This window comes from Gymnoscopelus braueri, assembly GCF_963280865.1.
Source record: "Gymnoscopelus braueri genome assembly, chromosome: 12".
Taxonomy (NCBI): Eukaryota; Metazoa; Chordata; class Actinopteri; order Myctophiformes; family Myctophidae; genus Gymnoscopelus; species Gymnoscopelus braueri.
Window position 1 is genome coordinate 48986939 of NC_137614.1, and position 22316 is coordinate 49009254.

A 22316-nucleotide genomic window follows, 5' to 3' on the forward strand; every position below is an offset into this window, starting at 1 on the left:
CACTCACTCACACAGCCAGGCAGCCATTAGCTTGCAGAGTTCGGCTATTTTAACGATTCAAATGTCAGCCCAAAATGTTATTAATTATGATCACTTAACCCATTTAAGCCTGAGCTTCCGATTCTACAAAATGTCTTCTTAATCCTAACAGTTTTTTGAAAAATTCTATCTATTCTCAAACTTTTTCATGTCAAGGACAATATTATATGTATTTGGCCGCGGACCCCCATCTCACAATATTCTTTGTTCCAGGGACCCCCCAGAAGCAAAGATTTGAGTTACAAATGTTCGCTTTAAAAATATATAAATATAAAAAAATGTGCACAAATCTTTTTTCAAACAAAAATAGCAGATCTACAAGCTCGTAGCGCGGCACTCGGTGCCGTGCTACGAGCTTGTATATCTAGCTATTTTTGAATACCCAAAGAAATCTAAAATGACACAGATGCTTTCCTGGTCTTAATGGGTTAAATTATTTAAAAACATATTTTTATAAATCGCTTAAATCGATTAGTTCGATTCACCCTTAGTTGATTCCAGTTCACACATACCTGTGTAGAGTCGGAAGCATTTGCCGGGGCGGTTGCGCCCGCCTCGGCCAGTCCTCTGACTGGCCGAGGCCTTGGAGATGGGCGTGACCACCAGGGACTCGATGGCCGAGCGAGGGTTGTAGGCTCGCAGCTTCACGAACGCACAGTCGATCACAAACACCACGCCGTTTATGGTGATGGAGGTCTCCGCTATGTTAGTGGCCACTATCACCTGGGGAAAGTGAACAGGTAAGGTCAGGTACACCTTTATTTATAAAACACTAGGCCTGTCCCCGACTAAGGATTTGTTTAGTCGACTCTAATTGGCGACTAATTGCCAATAGTCGACTGACAGTCGACTAATTAAAAAAAAAAAAACCTTTTTTTTTTTTGGGGCCAAAATACATTTTATTTTAAAGGGCCAAGTCTACACAGTTTGTTTTGTCTCCAGCAGAGTTTCTAGTGTCTCTATCTCTCTCTGGAAGAGGTTGCACATGAACTCTGCAGCCGCACTGAGGCGCTCCAACACAAACAATACCAATACAAAGACGAGGAATAAGAAGAATAAAGTGGAAGTTACGTGTGGTCGACTTAGTCGAGGTCAGGCCTATAAAACACCTTTCCAAAATCAGACTTCAAACGTTTTCGTGCCAAGGACCCCCAAATGTATATATATTCGGCCGCACACCACCGTAAGAAAATGTTTTGTGCCAGGGACCTCCAGAAGAGAAGATTTGTGTTCATAATTTTTTTTTCAAATGTTCAAAAATATCAGATGTACAAGCTCACAGCGCGGCACGAAGTGACGCGCTGTGAGCTTGTACATCTGATATTTTTGAACAGCCAACGCATAAAATATGGATAGTGTTTAAAATGATTGTGATTCATCTGTATTAACACAATTAGCGAGAAATGAGAACCAATGACTGTGAGAATCAATAAAAATCATTACAGGAGAATAAAACAGAACACCTGGACAATATCAAGTTAAAATCAGAAGTCATAACTAATTGCACAGACGGCGAACGCGTTCACAAGACAAAGTGCTTCGCGAAACAAATGAGTTCTTAGCAGCTTTTTAAAAGAATCGACTGACTGTGCATGTTCTATCACCAGGGGAAGGTGATTCCATAGAGTGGGGCTACAACCGATACAAGATGCTTTGGATAATGATAAACGCAGGGACTTGAATTTCTACCTGATATTTGCATTGAGCTCTAATCAAAATTAAATGTAAAAAAAATTATAGTATGAAGCAACTATCATGCCGAGTACCTTTGATTTTTATAATCGCTTTTATAAGCAAATTCTTACAATATCTCAGATTTAAAGGGCCATTCAACCCAAGAATACTAAATACAAAGACAACTGTAACAATGATGTGATCATCATCCACACTGATGGACGTGTTGCATGTGTTGAATGCAGTGGTGGAAAGTAACGATGTACATTTACTAAAGTACTGTACTTAAGTACAAGTTTGAGGTATTTGTACTTCAGTGCAATCAATATCAATCAAAGTATTTCCAATTTCCAATACTTTTACTTCTATTCCACTACATCTCAGAGGCAAATATTGTACTTTTACTCCACTACAATTATTTGAAAACTTTAGTTACTAGTTACTTTTCAGATATAAATTATGAAACATACATTAAGCACTTTAGCTATATTTTATACCTAGGATATTTGAAAATAGCCGATCTACAAGCTCACAACGCGTCGCGATGCGACGCGTTGTGAGCTTGTAGATCTGCTATTTTCAAATATTTTAGTACTTTAAGTACACTTTGATGCCGATACTTTTGTACTTTTACTCAAGTAAATTTTGAATTCTGACTTTTCCTTGTAACAGAGTATTTCTATATTGCAGTACTGGTACTTTTACTTAAGTAAAGCAGTTGAATACTTTTTCCACCACTGGTTGAATGTGAGCTCCTGTAAAATTAAATTGGGATGGGCTTTGATTGGCTGCCATTCATAAAAATCGCCCTGAAAGTGATTCCAATGACATTGTTTACCGCTGTCATTTTTGTCATAGTGAACTCCGCCATCCACTTGACTTTTTAAAAAGGACATATTTCTGTTATCATTGGTGTTCACTGCATTAGTGTTTCAACAATTGGCCCTTTATTCAAAAGAAATAGAATGGAGTGCATCATGTGACATTCACCTTCCGGACATTACTGGGCGCCCTCTCAAAGACCTTCATCTGCTCGGCATAAGGCAGACCGGCGTACATGGGCAGAACCCGCAGGTATTTCTTCATGCCGTATCGTGACAGAGACCTGGTCTGGTCCTGAAGAAGAGACACCACCTTCTCCACCTCGTCCTGCATCGATAATAAAACACAAGTTTGACAGCGCTAAAGCATGATCTAATTCATGCAAGGGTTCCCAAACCTTTCAGGCCGTGACCCCCCAAAAAATTATCATATTTGAACTAGGGACCCCCCACGCTGATAAGCACTTGGAATTGTAGGAGTTGAGGCATTACATTTAGTTTCAGTTCCACAGAAAGATAGTGAAAATAGCCGCTCACGTAAAAATAGCCACTCACAACGCCTCGCAGTGCGAGGCGTTGTGAGCTTGTAGATTGGCTATTTTCACAATGTTTGCCTCTTTCTTACATAATAATTGACCATTTGGCCAATTTGGTGTTAAATTGTAAATTTAGAAATGTGCAGATACCCTGTATACACTTATACTGTATGTTAGTTTGTTTACTGTTGAGTGAGAAAACAATGTTGTACATTAAGCTAATCATCTGGGGACCCCCCCAAAATAATTTGGGGACCCCCGCTGGCGGTCCCGACCGCCAGTTTGGGAACCACCGGTCAAATGAGTTTGGAAAAAAACATCATACATAGGAATTAGGAAGGAATGTTGATGGCCTATTTCTTGCCTTAAAATAAAAGCAGGGTATGTAAGTGTTAAGGCAACCATAAAGGAAGGATGGTCACTAACCTGCCCGGTGAGGAAGGCCAAGACGTCTCCATCCTCCTCTGTCTCGTGGATCTTCAGCACGGTTTCCACCGTGGCCTTCACGTAGTCTGGCACCGGACTGAGAACAGAGGGAAACACACACACACACACACACACACAAACACACACACACAGACAAGAACATCATTGGGGGATTAAACGAGAGGATTATCTGGGATTGTCTAGTGCCTAATGTAACGAGACCATTACGGTTGAGTAAAGCCTAATTTATACAAAACACAGTACAATGCTGTGTGGTTTGATCTGCAGGCTAACAACGCGTCACGTTGCTAATACAGATACAGTTGTTTTCGGGCAAGCGATACAGCCATGTGATATTATGAATTAACCACTTTCAACCTGGTGTTCCAGTTTTTGGCCATGTTATCATATTCAATTCAATTTTTATTATGGTGCCAAATCACTACAAGTTGTCTCAAGACACTTCACATAGAGCAGAAAACCTGAGGTTTCTCAAATCCACGTTTTTCAAATTGATAAGAATTTATTGATTTTGTACTTGACATCAGTACTCGGTGGTCTAGGACAAAATATGGATCGAACCCAAAACTCTTACATGGGTCGGGGCTCTAGTGCATTGGTTCGCAAAATGGGGTCCGGCGACTCCCAGGGGTCCTTTAGGGAGTTCCAGGGGGTCCCCAGCTAAATGATAGATAGTTAGGAACCAAATGGACCCTTATGGGTCTGTAACTCTGACAGTATACAAATGGAACCAAATGGACCCTTATGGGTCTGTAACTCTGACAGTATACAAATGGAACCAAATGGACCCTTATGGGTCTGTAACTTTGACAGTATACAAATGGAACTAAATGGACCCTTATGGGTCTGTAACTCTGACAGTATACAAATGGAACCAAATGGACCCTTATGGGTCTGTAACTCTGACAGTATACAAATGGAACCAAATGGACCCTTATGGGTCTGTAACTCTGACAGTATACAAATGGAACCAAATGGACCCTTATGGGTCTGTAACTCTGACAGTATACAAATGGAACCAAATGGACCCTTATGGGTCTGTAACTTTGACAGTATACAAATGGAACTAAATGGACCCTTATGGGTCTGTAACTCTGACAGTATACAAATGGAACCAAATGGACCCTTATGGGTCTGTAACTCTGACAGTATACAAATGGAACCAAATGGACCCTTATGGGTCTGTAACTCTGACAGTATACAAATGGAACCAAATGGACCCTTATGGGTCTGTAACTCTGACAGTATACAAATGGAACCAAATGGACCCTTATGGGTCTGTAACTCTGACAGTATACAAATGGAACCAAATGGACCAGTTAGGGTCCATTTGGTTCCATTTGTATACCGTCTTTAATTTGTCTGTAATTTTGGGGTCCCAGAGATAGAAATGTCATTAAATGGGGGTCCGTAGTAGGGCATTCACAACTAATGATTTGTGTGAGTCGACTGTTTTGACCAATTAGTAGTCGACTAGTCGACTAGTCGAAATTAACATTAAAAAAATAAATAAAAAAAATAATAAAAAAATAGTTTTTTTTTTTTTTTTTAGGGGGGGCATTGTTTTAATGCCATCCTACTACTATATTACTATTATTATTATCCTCCTGCCCTTATTTTTATGGCGTTTTAAGGGAAGCGCTTCTGGCACAGCAGCACAGCACCACAGCAGCGTCTCCAAGGATCCCCCTGCCCCATTGCCCAATAATAGGCTTTTATTGGGCATACTTTTGACCCCCTTTTGATAAAAAATAAAGTCAGGAGGATAATAATAATAGTAAGACGGGCCATTACTATGGCATTAAAACAAATAAAAAAATAAAAAAAATAAAACATTTCTTTTTTTCAACTATTTGACTAGTACCAACAGAGTCGACTAGTGGTTATACTAGTCGACTAGTCGACTAGTTGGTGAAAGCCCTAGTCCGTAGCCCTAATGCATGTCAAACTGGGGTGTCCTTGAAATTAAAATGGTTGAGAATCACTGCTAGAGCCGTAAAAATCTTCTCTTATGAAGGTCTGGTCCCTGGCATATCTATTCAAATGGGGGTCCTTGTCCTTGACATGAAAAAGTTAGAGAACCACTGCTCTAGTGGACTCAGTACCTGACAGTGTAGAAAACATCCACGGGGAAGGTCCGTCCCTCCACCGTCAGAATCCCACACGTGTCCTTGCTGGGATCGTCAGTCTCGTTCAGGTTGAAGAACTCTTGGAATTTCTGCATCCAGACAGAAGGGCATGGACCGGTTAGAAAAGCCTCATGTAGGAGTCGGACACAACGTCGTATTTCCAAACCAAACGCCAAGGCCTGATTGTCTTACCGAATACTAAGTTGTGCGTAATTTACCGGAGCATAATAAGTACTGAACATAAAATGGCAGGAATACATAGAAAGAGATTTTAACCCATTTAGACCTGGAACGCATCTGTGTCAGTTTTAGATTTGAGCTAAAAAGCAGTATTTTACACTTTGGCTATTCAAAAATAGCAGATATACAAGCTCATAGCGCGGCACCGAGTGCCGCGCTACGAGCTTGTAGATCTGCTATTTTTGAAAAAAATCGAGAAAATGTGTGCAAATGAATATGTTTATATTATTTTAAAGCAATTTTTTTAACTCAAATCTTTGCTTCTGGGGGTCCCTGGAACAAATTTCTTTTTAGATGGGGGTCGGCGGCCAAATACATATCATTTTGGGGGTCCTTGACATGAAAAAGTTTGAGAACCACTGATATAGTAACATACGTTTTTCAGAATACTGTTGGGATTTAGAAGACATTAGTAAGAATTGGCCTCAGGTCTTAATTATTTAATTGAAAGACAACGTGACCGTCAGAACAGTGGTCTAACAAGACGATAAATTAGCGTCATTGATGGTCTTTTGTTTTCCCTTTGTCAATAATAAATGTGTCCGTATTAAAGCAGCGCGAGCTCTGCTGTTGAGATATAACAAAGAGCGCGGCGAAATATTTTCCTTTGAGTTTCAGGCAATACCTCTTGTCAACCTGTAGCTACAGTAGGTGTCCTACCAGACACAAGAGTTTAATCTTTGTCATTTCAGGTTTTAGCTACATATATATATATAGCAACATAAGTTTTTCAGAAAAGTATTAGGATTTAGAACAGTGGTTCTCAATATAGATATTTTTTAACACAAATCTTCTCTTCTGGGGGTCCCTGATGGGGGTCTGCGGCTAAATATATATATCAATTTGGGGGGTCCTTGGCATGAACTAGTGATTTAGAAGGCATTTAGGTCTTAATGTGCCAAATGCCTCAAAAGGAAGAACAAGGAGAACCACCTCCAACCACTGCATTTGTGTTGGTTATATTCTAATAATATTCTCTACCATAAAGATAAGATTAACCCATTAACTCATTCCCTGCCTAGGACCTAAAAAACGTAATTTTTTCCAATTACCAAACCTGCCTAGGACGTAAAAAACGTAATTTTGAAAAAGATTTTTTAAAAACAAGATCTCACGTTCCCCTTCATCTCTCGCCACGACACATTTCATTGTAGCACACCCGGATATGGAAATCCGTCCGCTTCCTGTTTAGGTCCCGCCCTAAAACGGTCTTTTCTCGGCTTTGCATTTCTCCGCCGTGGAATGCTGTTTAGCGACGCTGTTTTGAAACTGCTACTACTGCAAAATGGAATGTCGCCGATTGAAAATTTCTTCTCTGGGCCACTCACACAACTACCCTGTGTATCTACAAACAGTTGAACACGCGATCATAAGGGATTTAGCGAGGTCTGTGGCGAGGTGGAAAAAGTAAGTGAGTTTTCCGTTTACATAGCGATACATGGTGTTTTCACACTGGGCTGGAGGAGAGAGACTCCGCCCCGATCGGAATGTTTGTTGTTTGAGCGGCGTGCACGACTCGCCTGTGTGTTTAGAAACGATTGCACTTGCGATCATAATGGAGGAAAAAAAATGATTTTTTTAAAGTTATAAAAAACACTAAATCGCTGGCAGTGGGCAAACACAGCCAGAAATAAGTCTGGCGGGGAATGAGTTAATGGATTCAAATAACGTTTTGTTCACAAAAAAAACTTACAGATTGCTGCTTTAATGAGGCATCACTCTCACCTTGGCATCGAGCGTGGCAGAGGCTATGATCAATCTGAGGTCTCTCCGTTTCTTCTGGATCTATTGAACGGTCAGGAAGGACAGAGTATTGAGCAAGAAGAGGAAACAAAAGGGTCATTATGTAAAACGAAAAGGTTAACAGATAGAATGTTCTCTTTGTTTTGAGCGTCAAATTCACCTTTTTCAGCAGTCCAATGGCTATGTCTGTGCACAGGGTTCTCTCGTGTGCCTCGTCTAACATCAGAACGCTGGGAATGACAACATCACAAGGGTTAGATAGCATTGTTTTATTGTTTATTAGGATCCCCATTAGCTTTTGCCATGACAAAAGCTAGTCTTCCTGGGGTCCGACAGAGACAAACATTTTGACTGAAACATTCATTACATCAACTTTACAATCACTATAATAAGAAAATAAAAAAAGTGCAATAAAGTAGTACAATTAAAACTAAAACGAAATCCCTTATAACACATGCATGGATTAAAGGCTTAAAGCTAAATAAAATTGCACGACTGAAAACATTTTGTTAATATGCAATGCACACACACACACACACACACACACACACACACGCTGTGTTTGATAAACAATTAGCACAATATGTAGAATTATGATGTTTTGGTAGCCATACACCCAACCAGTTGCAGAAATTGCAGCTTGATGCTAAAGTCAGCCATACCAGCCCTGACAAAAAAGGATACCGGTAGTCATTTTTGTATTTTAAAACAAAATGCCAGACGCCAGAGGGTTAACCTTTTCTTTTATGCAGTGGTGTAAAGTCACTAAGTACATTTACTCAAGTACTGTACTTAAGTACAATTTTGAGGTATTTTTTACTTTACATGAGTATTTCCAATTTTCAGTACTTTTACTCCACTACATCTCACTCAGAGGCAAATATTGTACTCTTACTCCACTACAAAAAAAACTTTACTTACTAGTTACTTTACAGTTATAAATTATCACATTATAAAACATACATTAACCACTTTAGCCCTATTTTATATATAGGCTATTTGAAAATAGCAGATCTACAAGCTCACAATGCGTCACGATGCGACGCGTTGTGAGCTTGTAGATCTGCTATTTTCAAACATTTTAGTACTTTTACTTTTGGTACTTTAAGTATATTTTGATGCCAATATCTTTGTACTTTTACTGAAGTAACATTTTGAACACAGGCCTTTTACTTGTAACAGTATTTTTATATTGTGGTATTGCTACTTTTACTAAAGCAAAATATCTGAGTACTTCTTCCACCACTGCTTTTATGAAATATCTGAGATCATTAGGAGTTTCTTGAAGATTGAACATGTTGTTAGTTTGACATACTTGACGTGTTGTAAGCTTGTAGATCGCCTATTTTCGGTGCACGGCATGCTTCCATAGAAGACATGCCGAATTCTATGGAATCCAAATGACAGAAATCAGTCGCGGCGACTGAGAACTTTAATCCATGAGTTAGTAGTTAGTTACTGCAAATTAAACCGATCAAGTGTCAAAACAGGCACAGACGAGCACAATGGTTAAAAAAAACTGCTACCATTTCTAACTTCCCTATTCTGTTCACAATGCATCGCAACAGGTTGTGAGCTTGTAGCTATTTTCATTAGGTACTCGTCAATGAAGAATGTAATTAAACCACGTACCTGTATTTTTTCAGCAGAGGATCCGACATCATCTCTCGCACCAGCATGCCATCTGTTAGGAACTGATATCAACAGACACGATTATTAGAGGGAAACCTGAGGAATTCAAATCATGACGACATGATTTATTTACGACGGGTATAACAACCTTGATCCTGGTGGCCTGGGGGTCCGAGCAGTCGTCGAATCGGATGGTGTAGCCCACTTCGTGGCCAATCAGGGCGCCCCTCTCTTCTGCTAGCCGGTTAGCCACCTGATGATGTGTGGAAGATGAACAGAACGGAACATCACTGAACTTGGTAGTTGGAAGTTTGGAAATGGTACCAGGGCTAAATAATGCTGCAACTCTGCGTAACGGAACGTCAGCTTCCACTTGCCCTATTGCACATCCTGAAGGGACAAACGTGGCATCTTTCCATGGGGGCAGTGTTGCTCCTTGGAGCGTCAATACAAACTCAACAAAGTTGCAGGACCCATGTTCAGGTGCCAGCCAGGTCGCTCAAAACGAGAGCGATTACCAACAGAAGCATATTGGGGTATTTTGGCAAATGTTTGGGGGGGCGCTACCCACACGTTTAGCTGTGTTGCCCATTCCATGATTGCGCGATCCTTACAAGTTATACCTCGTTTTACCGAGTGCCGCGCTACGAGCTTGTAGATCTGCTATTTTTGAAAAATCGTGAAAATGTGTGCAAATCTTTGAATATATATTATTTTAAAGCAAACATTAACTCAAATCTTTGCTTCTGGGGGTCCCTGGAACAACATATTTTGAGATGGGGGGTCCACGGCCAAATACATATCAATTTGGGGGTCCTTGACATGAAAAAGTTTGAAAACCACTGATATAGAAACATACGTTTTTCAGAAAACCGTTTAGGATTTAGAAGACATTTTGCAGAATCGGAACCTCAGGCCTCAATGGGTTAATGTCTGACTGTACCTCATGCCATTTACATTTCTGACTAATAAAGTATTCAATCAATCAATCAATCAATCAATCAATCAATCAATGGCCATCTGTTCAGGCTATGGGACTGCGAAAACCCACAAATCCCATAGCCCGGTGCCTCAAATATGTATAAACTTGCCAAAAATAAACGAATGAGCTAATAAACAGCTCAGATTTGGGGAAATGGAAACAGTCAGCTTCATCAGTGCCTGCCTATGGCCATCATGTGCACATTTCAGATCGATTGGCCAAACCGACCCACTGAGGAGAACAATGGATGCAGACAAGACAGTTTTTATGGCAGTACATCACAAGGTCTTTGTTTACATCACATTGTGGTTGCACTGCTGCCCCAGTGGGACCGATCTTACGTACCGAAATAGCAGCCACGCGCCGCGGCTGTGTCACCCCGATCACCTTCCCTTCTGCCGCCCATCCAGCTTCCAGGAGGTACTGCAATGAAAAGGGTTGAAGAGACAGGAAGCCAACAATAAGTAAAGATTACTCTCAAAGTGGGGTTGGGGGGGGGGGGGGGGTCCAGGGGGTCTCTAGCTAACTAAGTTAATAACATAGCATCACAATTATTTTACTCCATCCATTTATGTGTTGGCTATTCAAAAATGGAAGATCTACAAGCTCAAGGTTTTGAAGAATTCCAAAAATATTTGGGAGATTTTGAATATTTTACATTTAATTTTTTTTACATAAATCTTCTCTTCTGGGGGTCCCTGGCACAAAACCTTTTCAGATGGGGGTCCGCGGCCAAATACGTATAAATTTGAAACATCGGTAATCATCAGTGGGCCAATTCCGATTTGGCTAGGATTCTACCAACATCGGGATCGGACTCAAACATCTGGCATCGGATGGTCGGGCTCTAGTGTTGTTTATGAATATGAATGACTAATGTGGTGTACTGTAGAACATGATGATTTGTTCCCAAAGCCTGCTAAAAATATGCTACTAAAGCATTCAAACGAGACAAGGTCGTGTTCAATCGCTCGGGGAGTTTAGGCCACATGAAGGATATCAGTCCACTCACTGCTACAATCAGCTGCCTTATGCAGCCATCTAGCTTGGGGCAAAGATCAGTGGTTCTCAACCTGTGGGTTTGGGACCCCCAGGGGGGTCCCCACGTGATTTTTTTTTGAGGGGTCCGTCCCCAGATAACAGTGAAGTGACGATTTAATTTTAAGAAAAAGAAAGAAAGAAAAAAGACCATTACTGAATCAAAAGTAATCAACAAACTATAGTATAGAAACTGGTGAAACATTGGCCAAATTGTCAAATAATATAAGAAAGAGGCAGAAATTGTGAAAATAGCCGATCTACAAGCTAGATCTTGTAGATCTTCTATTTTCACAATATTTCAAATGTGTCATGGTGATTTTTTTTACTGGCAGGACACCGCACGCATTTTATTTTACCTTAAATTAGGAAACATGTTAGTATAGGAAATGTTTTTTAGCTTAGTTTTAGTCTTTTTAAACTAATAAAAATTCAAGGAATGCCATGAATTATAGAGCTGAAACTAAAAGTTTGCTTTGAACGAGTAGCCTATCTTTCTCTTCTTGGACGGTGGCTGAGGCATCGCTGCGTGCAGATGCAGACAGGATACTGGCAGCAGCCCTACTGAAGCCAACATGCTGTTGTTGCTGCTTACCGCGTGGCCTATAGATGCGAGGAGTGAGGAATCTGAGGATTCATTTTCACACTCACTTGTAAATCTGTTATGCAAAGTAGCCATTTGGGTACTTGGCTCGTGAATCTATTGGGGGGGGGGGGGCACGCGCGTGCACTGTCCCGTGCCGTACCTTGCGCGTGAAAAAATGACTGGCCACACGCCGTCCTACTCCGTGTGGGCTCCACGACACCACTGGTTGAACTACAATTCCAAGTGCTTATCAGGATGGGGAGTCCCCAGTTCAAATATGATTATTTTGGGGGCGGGGAAGGGGCGCAGCCTACGTCGGGTCTGGGTACCACCATGGGTCCAAACCATATATGGGCAACTGGTCATGGCCACCTTCACTTAATGCAGCCCGCAGGTTAATATCGGAATACTGATATATTGATTTCAGCTGTTACAATTGCAAGCATGACCCGCTTTAATTACTTCAGTGACTAGTATTACAATTCTATTGTCTTTTTTATGTCCAATGTATTTGTATTTAAATTCATAAAGTTAAAGGGATACTTCACTTTCACATAAAATAAAGATTTTAAAAAAATATTTTAAAAAAATGAAAGAAGTTATGGCAAAATAAAGGCCCCCTCACACATTAGTAGGACACTCTAATGCGTGAGGGGGCCATGAATTTTCCATTACTTTTTTCATTTATTTTTAATATATTTTTTAAATGTTTCCCCGACCCGAAAGTGAAGTAACCCTTTAACATAAGTATGACTAAATGCATTTGAAATTAAATAGAAATGTTACTTTTCAGGATACCAATTAAAAAATAGCAAAAAATAGCAGATCTACAAGCTCAAAACGCTACTTTTGTGTTACATAGAATGGCGAAGTACGGAATCAATTTACGAAAAAAGTTAAAATACGGAGATAAGAGGTGTCTTCCCTACAGTATATGTAATGTGGCCCTCTGGAGTGAGTGTGGAAATACAGTGGCCCTCTCCATCATCAAAGTTGCATCACCCCTGGTCCAAACAGACCCATGGTGATGTCATGTTGATTATGTCATGTTATGTCTTGCCCAAATATGGAGGGGCCGCGGGATGGTGGATCTGAGATGATCAATTACAAAAATGTGAAACATATTCACACGAAAGTCTACCCGTGGGCCTACTGGCAGGCAGCATGCACGATTTGCAAGATCAGTCGCAGACAGACACACAGACCCTCTTCTAGACGGCTTGCCCCCAACGTGCCATGCTGTCAAAGTGTCAATGTTCTCCATACATCTGGCCAGTTCGTTGGTACTTTGTGCTCATGTATCATTCTAGAGTACGTCCACGTATGTTAGTGTGGGGGCGTCCTCGTGACCGATGCCCGTGTGTTGGTAGCCTGGTAAACCCTCCCTCCGGAAATCTCATTTCTATTTGATTCCTGGAGTGAGTCTGGCCTGATCCGCCTTTCTGCAATATTGGCTGTGTATGCCAAACGGCCGAGCCTATCAGCGTCGTCGCTCATTGTTCTGTGATTGACAGCTTACGTTGGCCAATCAGGTGGCGAGTTCGAGTGAGCCCAAAACACGAACGGCAGCCATCTTTTTCTTGTGCGGCCAATTCTCCGCTATTTTTTTACTTCAAAAAGCTCTCTAACTTCTATTTTGAGGCACGGAATTTACTTATAAGATATCGTTTGGATAGAATTTAGTTGTTTAACTTCATATATGTGGTCAATTAATCATTTAAAAATAAAAATTTAGAGAACCGGTAGGGGCGGGCAGTGACACCATTGTGTCCGAATAAGGCAACCCATTTTGGGTATGGCTGTCTCAAAAGTCCCGTCGCGTCACATTAAGACTGGTGAACTGCTGATTGGCTGAAGGGGAAAAATTATCATTGGCTGAAGGGGTTGTCAGTCAACGGTATTACTCCCGCCCAACTCCAGCACAGCCAATATTGCAGAAAGGCGGATCAGGCCAGACTCACTCCTGAAATCAAATGGAAATGAGATTTCCGGAGGGAGGGTTTACCAGGCTAGTGTGTTGGTTCCCACAGCACCAATTTTCTGGCTGGCAGCTCTTGATGCCTTTGGCAGTGTCCTGCTAGTCTCATTCTCCTGGCTGCTATTTTCTCGCTCACCCTTGGTATTCCCTCGTACAGGGTTAGGGTTGGGTACAGGATCTTGTTGGTTACATGTACACTACACTCTTGCTGATGTTAAGTACTGCTCGCAACATTCTGGTGTAGCATCCGTCTAGAGAACTTCTGCAGGGTTGGCTTCAGGGTCCAGCATTCACTGCCATACAGGAGAACAGACTCTACCGTTGCATAGAAGAAGCTGAGTTTGATTTGACGGGGGAGGTTGGGAGTCCCATACACTGGCCATGCCGTTCAGGGCCCTCCATGCAAGTGGCTTCCTCACTTTAAGATCTTGCTCGGTTGAGTTGACCCGTGTGAGCCCAGGTACTTGAAGTCCTTGACTTCCTTAAGCACAGTGCCTCCTGTTGTCGTCAGAGGTGGATGTTCCGGTAAGATGTTATAGCTGAAAACCTCCGTTTTCTTGGTATTTAGCCGAAGGCCAACCTTGGCACACTCTTAACTCCACTCTGTATTAATCCTCGTTTAAATGTTTGACCTTATCAACAAAAGGTGCAAAATCAATTCTAATCCATTGGAAAACCTATATTGCAACACATTGTGAACCTGTAGATGGATCTGGCTCTACTACTAACCTGAGGTATCTGCGTCGTCTTGCCACATCCTGTCTCTCCAACGATGATGACCGTCTGGTAGCTCTCCACCAAGTATAAGATGTTGTTTCTGTGCTGGAAGAAGGAACCACCAACGCAATGCAAACCGTTCAGAACAACCCATAGAAGTTTAGAAATAGAAACATCCAGATTTCCAGAATCAGTGACACCTTTTGATAAGATCGCCGTACAATGATTTAAACTCTTTTTTAACCCATTAAGACCGGGAAAGCGTCTGTCATTTTATATTTTAAGCACTTTAACCATTAGCTTATACTTTGGCTATTCAAAAATAGCAGATATACAAGCTCATAGCGCGGCACCGAGTGCCGCGCTATGAGCTTGTAGATCTGATATTTTTTGAAAAATCATGATATTTTTTGCAAATCTTTTAATATATATATTTTTAAAGCGAACATTTGTAACTCAAATCTTTGCTTCTACAAATTCTACAATTTTCTACAAATGCACAAAAAATTTACAAAATGATATGCATTTGTCCGCAGACCCCCATCTCAAAATATGTTGTTCCAGGGACTCCTCAGAAGCAAAGATTTGAGTTAAAAAGTTATATATATAAAGAAGAACAAATATATTCAAAGAATTGCACTAATGTTCACGATTTTTCTAAAATAGTAGATCTACAAGCTCATAGCGCGGCACCTGATCTTGTAGATCTGCTATTTTTGAATAGCCAAAGTATAAATTAACGTTTTAAAGTGGTTACACAGATGCGTTCCCGGTTTTAACGGGTTAATGTCACACAGCGTCAGACGAGGCAGGCGGCAGCCAGCCAGTCAACTAACCTTGAAGACGGGGAGCTTCTGTCGCTGCTTCTCGATGGACAGGGCGGTGTGAGGGTTGAAGATGATGGGAGAGCCGGTGGTCTCCGTGGTCAGCTCCCGCTCCTCTGATATGCCAGGTGCCTCGGACCCTGACCATGAAGATGATGATGATGATCATAATGGCAAAAGATGGTAAAGATACTGTTACAACGGGGTCATTCCTATGTTCCCAGGGTCCTATAGAGCAGTGGTTCTCAAACCGTTTCATGTCAAGGACCCCCCAAATTGATATGTAATTGGCCGCGGATTTTTGGAAAAATGCTCAAAAATAGCAGATGTACAAGCTCATAGCGTGGTACGAAGTGAGGCACTGTGAGCTTGTATAGCTGCTATTTTTGAATAGCCAACGTATAAAGAATGGTTAAAATGATCGTGATGCTGTATTAACCATCTTGCTGCAGGGGACCCCCTGGAACCCCCCCGGACCCCACTTTGAGAACCAATGCTATAGAGCAGTGGGGTCCAGGGACCGCCAGGGGAACCTTGAGGAGTTTCCAGGGGGTCCCCAGCAAAATGATTAATAGTTAGGACGGAACCAAAATGGACCCTTGGGAACCACTGCTATAGGGGGTATAAGACTGTCCGACTGGGGTTAAGGTTGGGAGCCATCACAGTACATAGTTTTGTTTTTGTTTTCAAACTGTTGCTATGATGTTTTGCATAGTGTATACCTGTCTGTCATTAACCCATTAAGACCGGGAACGCATCCGTGTCATTTTAAGATTTCTTTGGGCTATTAAAAAATAGCAAATATACAAGTTCATAGCGCAGCACCGAGTGCCGCGCTATGAGCTTGTAGATCTGCTATTTTTTTTTAAATCGTGAAAAATGTGTGCAAATCTTTGGATATATTTTCAAAGCGAACATTTCTAACTCGAATCTTTGCTTCTGGGGGGGTTCTACAAATGTCTTCTACATCCTATCCTTGAAAAAACTTATGTTAGTATAATATCAGTGGTCCTCAAACTTTTTCATGTCAAGGACCCCCAAAATGATATGTATTTGGCCGTGGACCCCCATCTCGAAATATGTCGTTCCAGGGACCCACCAGAAGCAAAGATTTGAGTTAAAAATGTTTGCTTTGAAAATGTATATATTCAAAGATTTGCACACATTTTTTCATAGCAGATAGCTTGTATATCTGCTATTTTTGAGTAGCCAAAGTATAAAATAATGGTTAAAGTGGTTACACAGATGCGTTCACGGTCTTAAAGGGTTAAATGTCTCTATGAATTGAGTACAAAGGACCCCAATGGAAACAAGCCATAGGCTTTCTTGGGTTTTGAATCCTCTTAGCTGAGTATTGAACTGTACTTTCCTGTGCTTTTTTTAAAAAGTATTCAATAAATTCAATCAAAAACCACTAACCCTAACTTAGCCTTAACCATATGAACCCCAGCATCCCTATTCCTTCTGGTAAATTTGTGAGCTTGTAGATCAGCTAGTTGCACCACAGGAGGGAAACAACACAGTTGTGCATTATGCTGCTCCCGTTACAACGTTTTATCATCACGATTCCAGTGTTAAAATGACCAAATCTAACACCATGGTTTCACCTTTACAATAAACAGGAACAGCTACACAGTCAAATAAGATCCTCAGTGGAACTCTAGGACAAACTTTTTCATGTCAAGGACCCCCAAATTGACACTTATTTAGCCTGCGGACCCCCATTTGAAAAGATATGCCAGGGACCCCCCATATAAGAGAAGAGTTTTACGACTCTAGCAGTGATTTTCAACCATTTTAATTTCAAGGACCCCCAGTTTGACATGCATTTTAGGGCTACGGACCCCCATTTAATGACATGTCTATCTCTGGGACCCCAATTTATATTGTACAATCAATGTCAATGTAACTCTGAGAGTGTACAAATGGAACCAAATGGACCCGTTAGGGTCCATTTGGTTCCATTTGTACACTCTCAGAGTTAATAATTTGGTTCCTAACTATCCATCATTTAGCTGGGGAGTGGACCCCCTGGAACTCCCTCGAAGACCCCTGGGGGTCCCTGGATCCCACTTAGAGAACCAATGCTCTCTAGGAGGAGTGTACAAATGGAACCAAATGGACATTAGAGACCCGATATTTTACTCTCTCACAGTTACCAACCTATGTCATAGTTTCAATTGTGGCTAGCTGTAGAATACAATACTCTCGTAGACGTATTTATGATTCTGGCGTTTTCAATCTACGAGAGTTGTAGGGTTCACCCCCCATGGACACAGGGACTTTCTGCACTATGCCCCGTAGACACTCCAAACATGTACAAATTGAAAATAAAGGTGCTTACCCCCACGCCCCAAATGTTAACTCTCGCTACGGGGTAGTAGTTTAATGTAATAATCCATATCTTTCAATAAAGAAGTGTTTTAACGCCGTCTGTGGCCGAACGCCATGTTTTCACCCTCGTTTACTTCCTCTTTACATTGAGTGTAATTCCGGGTTTCACCAGATGGGGCGCGTCACTAACCGCCCATTGGGAACTTCCGACAGAATCGGCCAAAGACGGCATTAAAACACTTCTTTATTGAAAGATATGGATTATTACATTAAACTACTACCACGTAGCGAGAGTTAACATTTGGGGCGTGGGGGTAAGCACCTTTATTGTCAATTTGTACATGTTTGGAGTGTCTACGGGGCATAGTGCTGAAAGTCCCTGTGTCCATGGGGGGTGAACCCTACAACTCTCGTAGATTGAAAACGTCGGAATCATAAATACGTCTACGAGAGTTGTATTCTACAGCTACGAGAGTTGTATTCTACAGCTAAATTGTGGCCATCGCATTAATCTGATCATGTTTAATATTAGCATAATATAACGCTTTAATCCCCGGAGGGTCTGCAGAATGAATGAATGATCCCCGCAGCAGATAGATTACGCAGCTTAAACGTTACAGTACTTTATACAGTAAACGGCCACGGTAGAGGCTGCCAAGGATAACCCCGCTGACGTCATTCCCGTCCAAACGCGTTCTCGTCGCATCAAACGGGGAACACCGAACATTTGACATGATATTTATATGTGTTTATTAAATTATTATTGACACACTTACCCGGCTTCCAAAATTTCATCGTGGCGGGCGGAGCCGCCATCTTGCTTTCTCTACGTCACGTGTGATGTTCGCGTCGGCGCAGTTGGGCTGAGTTGTGACGTCATTGGGATTTCTTTTTGACTTAATAGCAAGTTCATAATTTGATAAATTCCTAAATGTACTCTTCTATTGGATTGAATGTTCTGCATGTATTATTTGGACTTTAAAAAAAAAAAAAACTTAATATATAAAATAAGCATAGACAAAATGTATGTTTGTCAACTTATCTTAATTCTTGCAAAATGTCATATTCGTTGTACCAAATTTGCTAGCCAACGTCCAAATATTGTTGTTTTTAAAGCCTTATTATTATTGTCATTCTTAGAAACCTTAAAACATTGTTCACACACTAAAGCTATGAAAACCAGAAGAATCTGTATGATGAATATATTGCCTAACCTCAAGCTTATTTATTTATTTTTCCAGTATTGTAACTGCATTTCGTCCTGTTATTTGTAACTATATGTAAAAAAATAAATAAAAAAGGGTGGGGGGGGGGTAAGAAGTTTATAACCATAATGTAGGGGTAATGTTACCGTAACATATTTATTAGGCCTACATTATGGTTATTATTGTGACTAGTAGTGATTAGATTGTAGATATATCTGAGATGTGAGTTTCTCTGGGTACGAATTCTATTGCAGATATGTTGACTTTAAGATATCCAAAAATTGTATTATTGTGGATATCTGAAATATGAAAGCCCAAATACACACGAATGGTGAAAATGACGTAATTCCTCTGACGTCATTGACATCTGAAATGACAATTGTGGATATAGGAAGACTAGAGATCTGAAATGTTCATTTAGACAATAAGAAGAATTGAATTACACATCCAGTCTAGCTGTTATGTTTAAAGGTAGGGTAGGCCCAAGTGATTTTATTTGGTTAAAATAAATATTATATAATAGAATTATATTATATTCTGATAGTAGGCTACGTATTGCTATAGAGTGTTTGTTTAGTAACAGGAGTCTCCATGTCTGATAAATGGGTACTCTCTCTCGATTGGCTGAAATTATGTCACCTACCTGAAAATGTGTTTTCTGTTTATTAAAGAGCTGGACAGACAGGGAGACTCCTGAACAAAAACTATGGCAATGATTACTATCAGAATATAGTGCTTTAACCTTTTAACAAAACCCTTTCTGTTTCAAACCAACAAATATCACTAGGCTACCTTTGCCATAGACGGACTGTGTACAAACCCCTGACCGGCATGGACACACATCATGTCACGACCAATCCAGTGGAAATCTCCAAACTCTACAGAGAACTCAGCCTCTTCCCCTCTCCGAGCAGGGCTGATGTAGGGCCTGCCATCACCTCGCCGTATGGAGGCAAATACAGCAACATCTACACAGAATGGAGCCAGCGTGACCTGTCGAGGAACGTCAAAGTTAAGTTCTGCCGGCAGTACGTCGTGTTCCACGACGACAAATCGGTGGTCTACTCCGTACCCACCGGAAGCTGCACCGAGATCAAGGGAGAGCTAGTGCTGAGTGAAGATTCACCTTCTGGGGAAATGAAGGCTGTGGTCAGAAAATTCTCCCTCAAAAGGGAAGACAAGCAGTTTGTGGAGATCTGGGGTAAGAACACCAAGGCGAAGAGCATCGACCTAACTGCCTCGAAGAAGCACGGCAAGGTCTACGACGATGACCAGTTTGGCTGCTTGGTGTGGTCCCATTCTGAGACCCATCTCCTGTACGTGGCAGAGCGGAAGAGACCCAAGGCCGAGTCCTTCTTCCAGACAGAGTCACCAGAGTCTTCCTTCTCTGGAGATGAGGAGGACACTTTGAAAATGGAGAAGAAAGAAGCCACCAAGGGGGAGCAGTTTGTCTTCTATGAGGACTGGGGAGAGTCTCTGGTCAATAAAAGCTGTCCAGTGCTCTGCGTGTTGGACATCGAAGGCGGCAATGTCTCCGTGCTGGAGGGAACACCTGACGGTATTTCACCGGGACAGGCGTTTTGGGCTCCGGGTGACACGGGTGTGGTTTTTGTGGGCTGGTGGCACGAGCCATTCAGACTCGGCCTCACGCACTGCCCCAACAGGAGGTCGTCTGTGTTCTACGTGGATCTCACGGGAGGGAAATGTGAAGAGCTGTCGTCGGGCACCGGTGCGGTGTGTTCTCCGAGACTCAGTCCGGACCGGTGTAGAATTGTCTACCTGGAGTGCAGCGTCTACGGCCCACACATGCAGTGTAGCAAGCTCTGTATGTACGACTGGTACACCAAGATGACCTCGGTGGTTGTAGACGTGGTGAAAAGACCTGGACCGGATGGTTTTGCCGGTATCTATAGCTCCCAGTTGGCCCCTCAGTGCTGGTCTGCCGATAGCCAACGTGTCCTCATCGCTTGTCCCCAACGCAGCCGTAAGGACCTGCTGGTGATAGATACGACCACGGGGAGTGTCACCTCGCTCACAGCTCACAAGCCCGACGTGGGTAACTGGTGCCTGCTGAACATACAGAGAGACTTGATGGTGATCAGCTGCTCTTCTCCAAACCGCCCGCCTAGCCTCAGGGTGGGCTTCCTGCAACCAAGGGGGGCTTCTTCCCAAGAGGAAGTGGACTGGGTTACTCTGGAGGAGTCTCAGAGCCAATCCTATATCAGCTGGCAGATCCTGAGTTTTGACCCTCCTCCGGACCAGGACAACGCTCAATACCCTGGCCTGGGTTTTGAAGCCTTGCTGCTCAAGCCAACAGAGGAGGCGAAGGAGGAGGGAGTGAAGCTGCCTCTCATTGTCACCCCTCACGGTGGCCCTCATTCTGTGATCGTGGCGGACTGGCTTCTGTCCTCCGCTGTGCTGTGTAGGATGGGCTTTGCCGTATTGCTGGTGAACTATCGGGGCTCCATCGGTTACGGCCAGGACAGCATCCTCTCCCTACCGGGCAACGTGGGCACTCAGGACGTCAAAGATGTTCAATTTGCCGTAGAGAGCGTTTTGAAAGGCGGGGAATTCGACGAGCAGAAGGTGGCGGTCGCCGGGGGCTCCCACGGCGGTTTCCTGGCTTGTCATCTGATTGGCCAGTACCCGGGGTTCTATAAGGCGTGTGTGGCTCGCAACCCCGTCACCAATATGGCCTCGATGATGGGCAGTACGGACATCCCAGACTGGTGTATGGTGGAGGCTGGTTTTCAATACACCACAGACAGTCTTCCTGAGCCTGGGGTTTGGGAACAGATGCTGGACAAATCTCCCATCAAACACGTCGCACAGGCGAAGACTCCGGTGCTGCTCATGTTGGGGGAGGATGACAAGCGCGTGCCTAACAAGCAGGGAATCGAGTACTACAGAGCTCTGAAAGCGCTGCGGGTCCCAGTGCGGGTGCTGTGGTACCCGGGGAACAATCACTCACTGTCCAAGGTGGATGCCGAGTCAGATGGCTTCATGAACATGGCTCTGTGGATGACTCAGCACCTGTCAGGGGTGATTAGGGTTGGGGATCCTTTAGGATTTTAATGACTCCGGTTCCTTAACCATTCCCTCTTAACGGAACCAAGCTATAGGGGGTTCCAAATGGCCCCTTACAGGTCTGTAACTCTGAGAGTATACAAATGGTTATGGTTGTACTTGAAATTATAAAGTTTGAGAACCCCCAGTATTAAAATTGTATAGCAGATGTGAAGTCCACTTACCAGCTCTGACAGTGAGATAAACCGACCAACCCTATCCAGAACCCGTCAAGCTCTTTTTTTCTCTCTCTTTTTTACGTCTCCATTATAACCAGAAATAGCAAGATCTACAAGCTCACAACGCATCACTACGTGTTGTGAAC

At 42.4% G+C, this 22316-nt stretch overlaps 2 protein-coding genes across 2 annotated transcripts in view; one reads left to right on the plus strand and one right to left on the minus strand.

The window, feature by feature from the left end:
• dhx35 (DEAH-box helicase 35) overlaps positions 1–18598 on the minus strand; it is a gene marked incomplete at its 3' end in the record, with an annotated part of 32045 nt that extends 13447 nt beyond the window's left edge. The window contains exons 1-12 of the mRNA XM_080445682.1: positions 18497–18598; positions 15399–15526; positions 14575–14667; positions 10589–10666; positions 9410–9514; positions 9262–9323; positions 7790–7859; positions 7612–7671; positions 5623–5735; positions 3497–3593; positions 2704–2862; positions 552–762 (exon numbers count right to left, since the gene is read on the minus strand). Coding sequence (XP_080301808.1) covers positions 552–762; positions 2704–2862; positions 3497–3593; positions 5623–5735; positions 7612–7671; positions 7790–7859; positions 9262–9323; positions 9410–9514; positions 10589–10666; positions 14575–14667; positions 15399–15526; positions 18497–18536 — 1216 coding nt within the window. The 5' untranslated portion in view covers positions 18537–18598. The remainder of the gene's footprint in view (positions 1–551; positions 763–2703; positions 2863–3496; positions 3594–5622; positions 5736–7611; positions 7672–7789; positions 7860–9261; positions 9324–9409; positions 9515–10588; positions 10667–14574; positions 14668–15398; positions 15527–18496) is intronic.
• A 1073-nt stretch (positions 18599–19671) lies between these two features.
• On the plus strand, positions 19672–22000 carry LOC308096641 (acylamino-acid-releasing enzyme-like; the record flags this gene model as incomplete). Its single annotated transcript, XM_080444053.1, has 1 exon — positions 19672–22000. Exon 1 carries the CDS (start codon positions 19757–19759, stop codon positions 21998–22000), a length of 2244 nt encoding a protein of 747 aa, XP_080300179.1. The 5' UTR covers positions 19672–19756.
• Positions 22001–22316: the final 316 nt, after the last annotated feature.